Genomic DNA, 12,470 nt, shown 5'->3' with positions numbered 1-12,470 from the left:
CCGATCAGGTGATGACCAGTTTAGCTCTAAAGGGGTTGCAAATGGATGTACTAAAATGTATCCTGCAGCAACGGAGATACACTATGCACCCTGTGGTGGCACAAGAGGAAAATTCAGGAGGCAGTTAGTTGGAAGTCATTAGACACATCTTGAACCAATGGAAGGCCGTTTCTGCCTCTTAAAAAAAAGTATTCATATCTTTCTTTAAATTTCGAGTTAGCGCTGCCAATCAGTAATCTACATGAATGATGTCATTTCCTTGTTACCCGGAAGCTGAAAGCCTCAGCTACAAATGCTACAGCTAAGCTACCAGTATTACAGCCAGTCATGAATGCACAAATTGCTGAGTATTTTTAGCGTGGCTTCACAAATGATGAAATTCTTGTGTTATTAGCTGAATCACATGGTGTTACTATCAGCAAACGTACTCTCGAAGGGGCCAATTTGTTGTGATCCAGTTTTGAGTACGCTGCGCCATATCCTTCCGGGTAACAAGAAAATGACGTCACTCATATAGAACTGCTTGGCAGGACTAACTCGAAATTTCGAGATACTTTTCTCAAACTTTTAAGCTAATAAGTCAAAATTTTAAGTTAATAAGTTGAAATATCGAGAAAATAACTCAAAATTTCAAGAAAATAACTCAAAATTTCCAGTTATGTATAGTTTTTTTTATTTTTTTTGTGGCAGAAACGGGCTTCCATATGAACCCACTACCTGTTGAGGTATTTAAAAATATGAAAGTTCAACCTCACAGTGACACTAAAAAAAAGAGATTGTGTTACCAAAGTTAGCATAACTTGTTGTGAAAGTCTTCATTATATCCTGGGCGAACCAATCAACCAACCAACCAATGACATGGTTGGCATACCACCATATTCACACTTGGAGTCATCACGCTACTGTTGTTAAAGCTGTATTTTTGCACAGGATTTCCTTTTTGCAGTTTACTTTTAGCAGAATGTTTGTTCCACTATCATAACATGGGATTTTCTTAGCGCCTTTTTTAGCAGCATGCCAGTAATGCTGCTTTTTATAAAGGGTAATACGTTGGTAATATTTATAGATGTGTTCTGGCACTTGGAGAGGAAAACTGACATACCACAATAGGAAATTAGCAGTTGTGGTCAAAGATACAATGGGAGTCAGAGGGCACATGCTCCAGCCTATGAAAGTGGTGCTTTTACTTCCAGTTATTGTTAATGGGACGTACAAAATAACGCTAGGAATGAAGCAGCAGGCACTATCTGCCGTCGCTGTGTCTCCTCGTAGAGACCCACAGGATAAACACGCAGACACACACACCCTACATTTTATGAGAAACTGTTATTGATTAAGAGTGCACTCACACATCTCAAAATCCTGCTAATGCTTCTGCTTCCCACTCTTCCTCTTTACAAAACCAGAGCAGGGTGACTCTGACCCACTTACATCCTGCTGTGACCCACATCGCAATTCTCTTCTTCTGTCCTCTGCCTGTGCAACATAACTGTATACTAACACAGATGAGTGTAGGATTTAAACCAGTGCAGAAAAAAAATACAACAAAGAATTTAAAAGGAAACCTTTTTGTTAATAATCAGTTTTGTTAAATTGTTTGAAACTGGCTGATGGTGCACACTCTTGCGATTAAATCGTAACCTGAAACTAAAAGTCAAACATCAGCAATGGTTTGAACTTTTGTTTTCATATGACGCATCAAAAAACCAAAATGAAAAACGCATGCAAACTACCAGAATTCACAGCAGCAACATTGCATTCACATTTAGGGGAAAAACCGCTTCAACAGAGGTGTTTGTCTGGAGCTATTCTTGCAGTGGAACTGTGAATGCTGCGTGTTTCCTGTGGGAGATTGTGCCGTGGTGATGGCCCTCACTGACAGTGACATGTGTTTCTGTTTCATGACCCTGGCAGCTAACTAGAATGTGACACTCGCTAGTCAGCACCAACAACTTCTAATCTGGAAGAAGCAGAAAAACAGGAGGTGGATATATAACAGGAAGATTTCGGTGGCGTAAGCAATGAGTGTTGTGTAAGGGATGAGACCAACTGCTGTGCAACTTTTAGCACTTATTTGCATAAAGATCTAGATTCTGACTGGCTGGCTGGAAGGCATGGATTAATTTTTGGTATATAACAATATAGCTGAACACCTGTGGCACATGTCATTACGCACCAAAGATTCTAAGTTGTCCATTGATGTGCGCACAGAATGAATGCATGTAGACTAAAGAGTAAACACAGGTAGAATAGTAGAAAAGTGCTATTTAAATACCAGCCCACTGTCATTCCTTGCACACAAAAAATAACCTAACTTTGAATCATCAACAGTTTACTTTGTAAAATTAAATATCTAATCTCATACATGTCACTTTGACACATATGCATAAGTCAGTTAATAATGAATTATAATGAGGATGTTTTCACATTACTGATGTAAATATGTTCAGCTGAATCTCTAAGCATGTCATGCTGCATGCAGAGGAGCCCTCATGGTTTGGCTGTTACTGGTGCAAAATGCCTTTGGCTCTTCTGCCACCTTGTGTTCACTCTGTTAACTGCAGGCCGCTTCATTTTGATTAAAAAACGCAGCACTCCTTTTAAAAGTACGTCAAAACAGGTCGGCCCCAGAAATGCACGTTATGACGATATGAAATTAATTTTTCGTCTTTATTTTTCTTCCTTGGCATGGCTCAACTCTGTGTGCATCACATAGAGCCACAGCCGAAAAAAATGCTTTATTTTTAATAAGAGAAAAGAAAAAGAAGGAAAAGAAAAGCATTACGCTGGACAATCTAACTCAAAAACACACAGTTAGCTCGAGGTTGGATCTCAGCTCTGATTTACAGGGCTGAACAAAAACCTGTAGCAAGAAATAATTATTTACCTATAATTGTACAATAATCAAGGAATTACAGTTCAACAAATTTATAAATAGTCAAATCATAAATAACATGCATGGAACATTACCTTCGTACCTTCAAAATTCCTTGGGTCTGAGCTGTTGTCCATCTTTACTTTGCCATCGTCCAGTCAGTAGCAATTGGATGAAACTGAGCATAAGGTATATCCTTTTACACCTTTGATTTAAAAAATGACTGCTATTGTCTTCTGTCACGCCATCAGTAAACACACATGATCCATCAGCATTTGAAGTGTGCTTCCTGTTTTAATAATAGTAAATGGTGATTGGCACTGACAGCTGAATGCTTCTAGAGAGGGTGCACTGTATAGAGATACTAGTGACCCATGACTCAAAATGATGTTTCCTGACCACAAGGACAAACTCAACATAATCTTTGCTGCCTGGACATTTTGAAAAGCATCAGTGAGTGAGATTTACTCACATCTATAGGGGCAAATTCACAAGCAATGGAAGTAGTCTGATCCAGGCTAGTCTGATATGCTCGAAGAGTTTGGTGACACGACACAGATTTATTCTATCAACACAGCTCATGGTAGCATACAAAGAGAGACTCCACGTCTTCAACTCTCTCACTGTTTCTGAGAACTTTGCTTGTTTGTGACCTCTTGTACCTTGTGGGTTTATGCTTTTATCATTAGTACCCTCTACAGGTTACTGTTATAGACTACTATGCCATAAGGGTTGCTAGATTGCTACCCATGGCTGATGTTAAACTTAGTCTGATGATGTATTTGTCAAATCCTGAAGAAGCTTTTCAAGTTGATATACGCTGGTTTGTTTTTTGCCATTATCCACAAAAAATAAACTTAAAATATTACCTCAAAACGCAGTGCAGTTTTTCTGTGAATATACTTCCACCACATATAAACCACATTTGGCAATATTTTACATACAGTGCTGTGGAAAAAACCTTTTCCCCTCTTCTTGATATGTTATGTTTTGCATAATTATCATATTTGCTTATTATCATCAAATACAAAAGTAAATACAAAATACAGTTTTTAAATTACAATTTAAATTGTAAAAAACTTATTTCAAAACTTGTGTTTTAACAGTGATTGTGAAGGGGAAAATAAGTTAGGATGGGCTCCAAACGCGTAGTGAGGGTGTGCTGGGAACGTCTAGTAGAGGCCCCAGTCCGCGAGATCTTCAATGCACACCTCCGGCAGAGCTTCAACAGCATTCCGAGGGAGACTGGGGACATTGAGTCTGAATGGACCATGTTCAACGTCTCCATCGCCGAAGCTGCTGCATTGAGCTGCGGCCGCAAGGTGGTTGGTGCCTGCCGTGGTGGTAATCCCCGAACCAAATGGTGGACACCAGAGGTGAAGGGAGCCACCAGGCTGAAGAAGGAGTCCTATCGGGCTTGGTTAGCCTGTGGGACTCCGGAGGCAGCCGACAGGTATCAACAGGCCAAGCGGAATGCGGCTTGGGCAGTGGCTGAAGCAAAAACTCGGGTGTGGGAGGAGTTCGGAGAGGCCATGGAAAAAGACTTTCGGACTGCCTCGAAGAGATTCTGGCAAACCGTCAGGCGTCTCAGGAGGGGAAAGCGGTGCTCTACCTGCACTGTGTATAGTGCTGGCGGAGCGCTGCTGACGTCGACTGAGAAAATCGTCAGGCGGTGGAAGGAATACTTCGAGGACCTCCTTAATCCCACTGACACGTCTTCCGAGGAGGAAGCAGAGTCTGGGGATGAGGGGAATGACCCGCCAATTTCCGGGGGCGAGGTCACTGAGGCAGTTAAACAACTCCTTGGTGGCAGAGCTCCTGGTGTTGATGAGGTCCGCCCCGAGTTCCTGAAGGTTCTGGACGTTGTAGGGCTGTCCTGGTTGACACGCCTCTACAATGTTGCGTGGAGATCAGGGGCAGTACCCCTGGACTGGCAGACCGGGGTGGTAGTCCCCATCTTTAAGAAGGGAGACCAGAGGGTGTGTTCCAACTACAGGGGGATCACACTCCTCAGCCTCCTTGGGAAAGTCTATGCCAGGGTGCTGGAAAGGAGAGTTCGTCCGCTAGTCGAACCTCGGATACAGGAGGAACAATGCGGTTTTCGTCCTGGTCACGGAACACTGGACCAGCTCTTTATCCTCTCAAGGATACTTGAGGGTGCATGGGAGTTTGCCCAACCAGTCTACATGTGTTTTGTGGACTTGGAGAAGGCATTCGACCGTGTCCCTCAGGGTGTCCTGTGGGAAGTGTTGCGGGAGTATGGGGTGTCTGGCCCATTGCTACGGGCCATTCGATCCCTATACAACCGTTGCAAGAGTTTGGTTCGCATTGCCGGCAATAAGTCGGACTCGTTCCCGGTGGGTGATGGGCTCCGCCAGGGCTGCCCTTTGTCACCGGTTCTGTTCATAATTTTTATGGACAGGATTTCTAGGCGCAGCCAAGTGGCGGAGGGCTTTCGCTTCGGTGGCCTCAGAATCTCATCTCTGCTTTTTGCGGATGATGTGGTTCTGTTGGCTTCATCAGGTGAAGGCCTCCAGCTCGCACTGGAACAGTTCACAGCCGAGTGTGAAGCAGCGGGAATGAGGATCAGCACCTCCAAATCTGAGGCCATGGTTCTCAGCCGGAAAAGGGTGGAGTGTCCACTCCGGGTCGGGGATGAGTTCCTGCCCCAAGTGGAGGAGTTCAAGTATCTCGGGGTCTTGTTCGCGAGTGATGGGAGAAGGGAGCCGGAGATCGACAGACGGATTGTTGCTGCGGCTGCAGTGATGCGGACGCTGCACCGGTCCATCGTGGTGAAGAGGGAGCTGAGTATAAAAGCTAAGCTCTCAATTTACCGGTCGATCTACGTCCCTACCCTCACCTATGGCCACGAGCTGTGGGTAGTGACCGAAAGAACGAGATCGCGGATACAAGCGGCAGAAATGAGCTTCCTCCGAAGGGTGGCTGGCCTCTCCCTTAGAGATAGGGTGAGAAGTTCAGCCATCCGGGAGGGGCTCAGAGTAGAGCTGCTGCTCCTCTACATCGAAAGGAGCCAGTTGAGGTGGTTCGGGCATCTGATAAGGATGCCTCCTGGGCGCCTCCTGGGTGAGGTGTTCCGGGCATGTCCCACCGGGAGGAGGCCCCGGGGCAGACCCAGGACATGCTGGAGAGATTATATCTCTCGGCTGGCCTGGGAACGCCTTGGTGTTCCCCCGGAAAAGCTGGAGGAGGTGGCTGGGGAGAGGGAGGTCTGGGCTTCTCTGCTTAGGCTGCTGCCCCCGTGACCCGGCCTCGGATAAAGCGGATGAAGATGGATGGATGGATGGATGGGCTCCATCATTATAAGGTCACAGGCCTGCAAATTTTTATGGTATTTATTTTCTGTTGTAATTTGGTCCAGGAGAACACAATTACTCACAATTATATTGGCAAAATAAAAGGAACATCCATCATACACATCAACATAATGAATATTAAATAAAGACATTTTTTTTAAAAAGTGATGTAAAAAAGCACTCAATAATACAGACCACGGCCCAAGAAGTAGTGTTACAACTTATAATTGGAAAATGTGCTTTATTTTTTCTGGAAAATTGCCATGAAATTAAACACTACTTAAACTTACTTATGCAATACTTAAATTTACTTACAGTACATTTATGTCTTAAAGCACTTTTAGGCACATATAATTACATAATAATTTCAAGTACATTGAAATTCAGTTTCATTATAAGGGCATTACATCACCATGAAATACCAGCTGTAAAGCCTCTGATCTGCATTAACTTCATTTTTCACCAGTTCAGCCAGTTCAGTAAATGCCTATCTGGATAGAAAAACACAATGGACCACCATAAGTCATGACTGTTCGGAGTTCAGGCTTTAACATTATTGAAGAAGTGTGGGTTCGTCTTTACAGAGAATGGGAAAAGGCAGCCAACATCCAAAGAAGAGCTTTGGATGTGATGCCTGGAGGACCATCTTTGACGACTTCTTAAAGAAATTTCAAGAAAGTTTGTCTAAGAGAATTCAGGCTGTGTTGAAACATAAAGGCAATCATAACAAATATAGACTTTTTTGTATACTTTATTAATCCCCTGTAGGGAAATCACTCTCTGCATTTAACCCATTCACTCAGTGAAGCAGTGGGCAGCCACCAATCCAGTGCCCGGGGAGCAGTGTGTAGGGACAGTACATTGCTCAGGGGTACCTCAGGGTAGTCTTTCGGTGGATTTGAACCCCCGACCCTCCGATCATGCAGTGAACGAAGACCAGCAGCTCACTTGCTCTAACAGGGGTGTGATACATGTGACCCGGGGACTGCTGGGAACTCCAAGGTTGGATCTGCAAAGTGTGCAAATTGTATTGAGATAATTTATAATGTGAAACTTAAAAATTTCTTTATGAATTAATATATTTGTTTTATTTATAAAGATGTAAAATACAGTTTCAGAAATGCTGCATGTAAAGGCTTTATGCTTTTTAAAACACCACTGTAATCTGTAACATACACGTAAGTGCTATAAACTCACAGAATGACATAAGACATTATTTTATAATTGCACTTGTTTTTTGGGGGGGGGACATGTTGATTCATTAAATATGTTTTAAAAGAAGGACAAATTTTATCTTGTTTTTTATTCATTTTTTAATGTAATTCATTCATTTATGAATAAATAGTTTTACTTGTCCAGTCTGCTTGAGAGCAAATTGTGATGTATGTGGTCCATGAACTGAATTACCCTAAAACCTTTGTATACTTTTTACTTAGGTCGTCTTTATACAATTCACTTTTAGTTAAGGAGAAAGGTAGAAGTGGCAGAATAACATATGTTGACTCACCTGAGCTGGGTGGAAACATGAGTTAACGTGCAAAGAGGTGTGGTTTTTGTGGTCTTCTAGATACGTGCCAATTTATCACATGAAAACATGCATGTGTGGTGTTAGGGTTGAAAATTATTAAATAAAATATAAAATAATTATATAAAGCTGTTTTATCATTTTTTATATACGCAATGCATTGTGCTCATAAACGTGTTGGTGCTCTGTGTTTTTAGGGTCAAAAGCTTCGTCCAGTCCTGTGTCTGGATTTGAAATATTGGGGGTAGACGTAGAGCGCAGAAGGAACTGCTGCATGCTTACACATCACAACATCACAACTGATAATGACTAGAAGGATATACTCGGGGGCAAGGGAGTTCGAACAGAATGTCCTGAACTAGATATTAGAATCTAGATATTAGAATCAGTAATATTAAAATGATCAGGGGGTGTTTTTTGTGTCTGTCTTTCTGATTCCAGGAAAAAAGGAGCAGATAGGAGGTCACGAGGTTGGACATGAATAGAGAGGAGTCGTAAGGAGACGGCAGGACTGCCACGTTGCTTCTGGAAGAAGACAGCCATAATAATCACTTGTTATTGTCGTAGTATAAAAACTGTACGGGCCGATAAGGGCCATCCTTGGTGTGAGGCAGACAGCTGTGTCACGTGACGTAATTTCAACTGCTGACGCAAAGTAAATCTTTTTCAACGACAGATATTTCTCATGAATTCCTTATGAAAAACTTTGAACACGACAGTGGAGAATGACTTGAAGCTGGTCCTGTATCTGAGCTGATAAGGTCAGATACAGGACCATGTATTATTGTAGGGTCTACCTTACAATAAAAGCGCCTTGTTGTCGTAATTTGCCGCTATATAAATAAAATTGAATTGAATTGAATTGTATAAGCCTCCACGAGAGAAAGTTTCAACCAGCAGAGACATTTACTTAAGTCTGGTTGTCTAGCACAAGGGTGTGAGACGTCACACCTGGGTGCAGCCCATATCTGAGTCCCAAAGCTATCATTCACCTCTCCATACAGCTGATGACTATGGAACAGACACTGATGAGGGGTCACAAGTTAATTCTCAGGGGTCCTAAGAACAGAAGATTCTGATTTTTCCTCTCAACATTAGGTATGCGCCTCCTCTCTCTTCCTGTTATCAAGGAGTTTAATAGAATAATGATGAAGTGACACTGAACTAAACAGCTGTTTTTTTGTGAAGTCGGGAATATGATCCAATAGTTCATAATAAAACCACCCATTGCTTATAGAAATGCTTTCTCTATGCAGGAGCTTCAAATCAAGAAGCTTATTGTGAAGCCACAATGCTACAGTACTATACCACACTTCTAAATGGATTATTTTTTCTGGAGCCTTCTTCAGAATATATCACACAAAATATTATAATACTGTACAGATTACCTTTGTTATAGTATAGCCTGCACATGATTGACAGATGGGATCAGAGCAATAAGAGAACACATAGTTACATTCAGCTATTTTAAAGAGGGTTCAAAATAACCATTGCTAGCTTTACCATATAAATATATCACAAATAACAAAAGCCAAAGATATTAAGGCTACCCACTACCCCAGTTTTTGTTAAATATATCGGCAGGGTAATATAGCTGTAAACAGTATACAAAAAGAGGACACAGTTGTACAAACCCACAACATGAATCAGTGTGACAGTCTGCCTGCAAAATGCCAGCAATGATAAGAAGTCCTTTACTGAGGTGCTCTGTTGGGCCTGTTCAGATGCATGTTCAGGAGGGATTTTTCAACATCTTATTCCCATTATGATTGATTCGGACCAATTTAAAGTTTCCATCCCATCCATCCATCCATCCATCCATCCATCCATCCATCGATTCGCTTCCGCTTATCCTTTCCAGGGTCGCGGGGGTTGCTGGAGCCTATCCCAGCTGTCATAGGGCGAGAGGCAGGGTACACCCTGGGCAGGTCGCCAGTCAGTCACAGGGCTAAAGTTTTTTATATAACCTAAAAACTGTCTATTCCTATGATTAGAACCCAAAACAGTTTCAGCATTTTGTTTTTAAAATCTCTCATCTATCTTTTTTACCATAATAAAATTTCCCTGCTCCATATATATTTATTTTAGTAGATTTTTATTTATTACAGTGTATTTATAATCTTATACTGGGTCTAAGAGCAACCCCTCAGTTGAACCTTTGTTTCGAACGGACTGTTTTAGCTCCCCTCTCCTTTCGTTTAAGCCAGTTTCTTTGGAAAGGCTCCCCTTGAATACAGAAGGTTTCCCACTGGATGAGATAGCTGCTTTTTCTGACATCAAACCAAGCTGAGTAGAGGGAACTGTCTGAAATAGAGTGGCAGTCTGAAGGCTGAATTTTTGAATCATACAACTGTACATGAGCTACAAGCCATATATACATGAGATATAAAACAAGTATAAGCTGAGGTCGCCGCCCACATTAATATAATAAGGCTTTTGAACTACTGTTAATAATTATCTCATAATAAATAAATGAATAAATAAACAATGTTTTCATATTTGACACATTGGGTTAATGTGAACGTGTCTCTCTTCCTTTAAATAAATAAAAATAAAAGGAAAGGTCCTTTTAATTTTTCTACGAAAGTCCTCGTACCGGAAGTTGCACACTACTTCCGGGTCGCGCTCGTCACACCGCTCCACATCATGGCGGCCCTCTTTGGTTCTACCGTCCTCCGCAGAGCGTGGCTGGGACCTTCCAGCTTGTGCTGCAGGACACCGGGGGCTCCTGTCTCTGCTGCCGGGCTCCGGTTTGTGAGTAATGCTGCTCCAGAAGATAATCGGTCGCCGATAATAGAGTCCACGGAGGAATACAAGTACGTTGAGCGGCTCATCCCCCCATCACGGATTCCCACTCCGCCTAAACACACCGGTCCTACCCCATCGGGCTGGATCCCTCCTGCGGATTCACCGCCGCCTCTGCCCTACACGATCCGCCGCTCCCGCATGCACAACATCCCGATTTATACCGACGTGACCAATAGCAACCGGAAATTAACGCTGATACGGAAAGTGGAGGGCGACATTTGGGCTCTAGAGAAGGACGTGAGGCAGTACCTACAGGAGGTGACGGGGAAAGAGCTACCTACACAGGTCAACGAGGTCACCATGACCCTAAAGGTCAAAGGTCACTTCGATAAGGAGTTGAAGGACTGGCTGGTCCGCAAAGGTTTTTGACTGGAAGAGCTTCCGTTGCTGGCATCGACCTGCTGAAGGGACAGGGAGCCGTGGAGGAGGCGGCCTGTCAACTGGAGCACACTTCAAAGCCTGGTTCAGTCCTTATGGAAGCATGACTGCTGACCTGTGCCAAGTTAATGAACTCTTTGACAGCAGTGAGATGTGATGTGACCACTGAGTGTGAAATGATGCAGGCCAGTTTTAAGTAATTGTGATTAAACATAGAAGCATAGCAACTGTCTGTTTAATGTCATCCATGCTTTCTCCAAAAAATGATGTAAAAAATCTCGGCTCGCCAATTGTATATTCTTCAGACTGAGACTGAGTGTGCAACAACATTAAAATGACCTGCTTTAACAGTGACACTTTTCTGTGGACGTCAATGTGTAGAAGTGTTACTGGTGGGCGGTTTGTTTGTTTGTTATTTTCAGTGTGGCCGACAACATGACGTCAGATGTCTGTGACATGATTGTGTCAAACGCTTTCAGCCTTAAAGGGTCCAAAAACATTTATTCACTAATGAAATTCACAAATCTTTACATCGACACTGAGTGCAGCACTTTCCCAACATGTCAGTCATGCTCATATTAAAATAGGGTGTTTGACTCCAGTGAACACACACCTCTTTCTGTCCCTCACAGTTACAGAAAGAGGTGTGTGGTCCTGTAATGATAGCTGTGTTGTCTGCGTCTTAACACAACCAGAGCTCAGACCCTCCTCCATGATTTTGATGAGTCTGTCACACTAAACAACATCATTAATTTAGCTGAGAGAGAAAGTCTAGAATTCGCCTGATAACCTTTTCCAGTTGAACAGCTAGTGGAGAAAAAAGAAGAAGAAAGAGGAAACAAATATTAAACAGACTCTAAATACGAGTGAGTATTAAAACTGACGGCTCCAGTAGCCAGGCTGTGTTTGAAGCTGCTTTACCTCCTCGCTCATCGACTCAGAAGCTTCTGACACTTCCTTCAGCGTTTCCAACTCCTGACAGATGCACACACACACAAGAGGACAGAACATGTCACTGTGTTTTTGTCCTACGAGACCAGCTCTTTTGAAGCTACACCCAAGTATCACTTTATTAGTTACACCAACCTGATATCAGTCCTGCAAAGCATCCTGACTAACTGAAGGTTCAGATTTTCAGCTTTTGTTAAAACTGTTTCTGAGACGTTTGGACAGATAGATTCAGAATCTCTGTGAAACACTTCCAAGGTATCTGCTAATTAGTGCTGCCAAATAGATAAATACAATTTCATGTACAACAACCCTGGATAAGCCACTAGTATGACCAACTGCACTGCAGCACCAAACCTAGGATGTCGAGAGGTCCAGATCAGTGAGTAAAATGAGATGAATTGAAGCCTAGCAGGCAGAGTTGGCTATATGGGTGCCTGTGTCTGCACACCTTCCCATCAAAGTGGCAATGTAACTAACTGTAAGTTTCAAAACAGCTGAGGCTGAGTTATAAAAACAGAACAATCAAAACACCATTCAGTAGTTAAGTAGAGGGAATATAATTTAGCTATAGAAACTGGTTTTTGTTTCTGGCTGTAAATTTTGAACCACGTCTTCACTT

At 42.6% G+C, this 12,470-nt stretch overlaps 1 protein-coding gene across 1 annotated transcript; it reads left to right on the top strand.

Moving 5' to 3' along the window:
* Window positions 1-10,312: 10,312 nt before the first annotated feature.
* Window positions 10,313-11,254, top strand: mrpl49 (mitochondrial ribosomal protein L49). The gene has a single exon (XM_003449146.4). It carries the CDS (start codon window positions 10,361-10,363, stop codon window positions 10,889-10,891), a length of 531 nt encoding a protein of 176 aa, XP_003449194.1. The 5' UTR covers window positions 10,313-10,360; the 3' UTR covers window positions 10,892-11,254.
* Window positions 11,255-12,470: the final 1,216 nt, after the last annotated feature.

The sequence above is a fragment of the Oreochromis niloticus genome, linkage group LG20, assembly GCF_001858045.2.
Source record: "Oreochromis niloticus isolate F11D_XX linkage group LG20, O_niloticus_UMD_NMBU, whole genome shotgun sequence".
NCBI lineage: Eukaryota > Metazoa > Chordata > Actinopteri > Cichliformes > Cichlidae > Oreochromis > Oreochromis niloticus.
The sequence above is the reverse complement of the archived record's forward strand: the minus strand, read 5'-3'. Positions and strand labels throughout refer to the sequence as shown.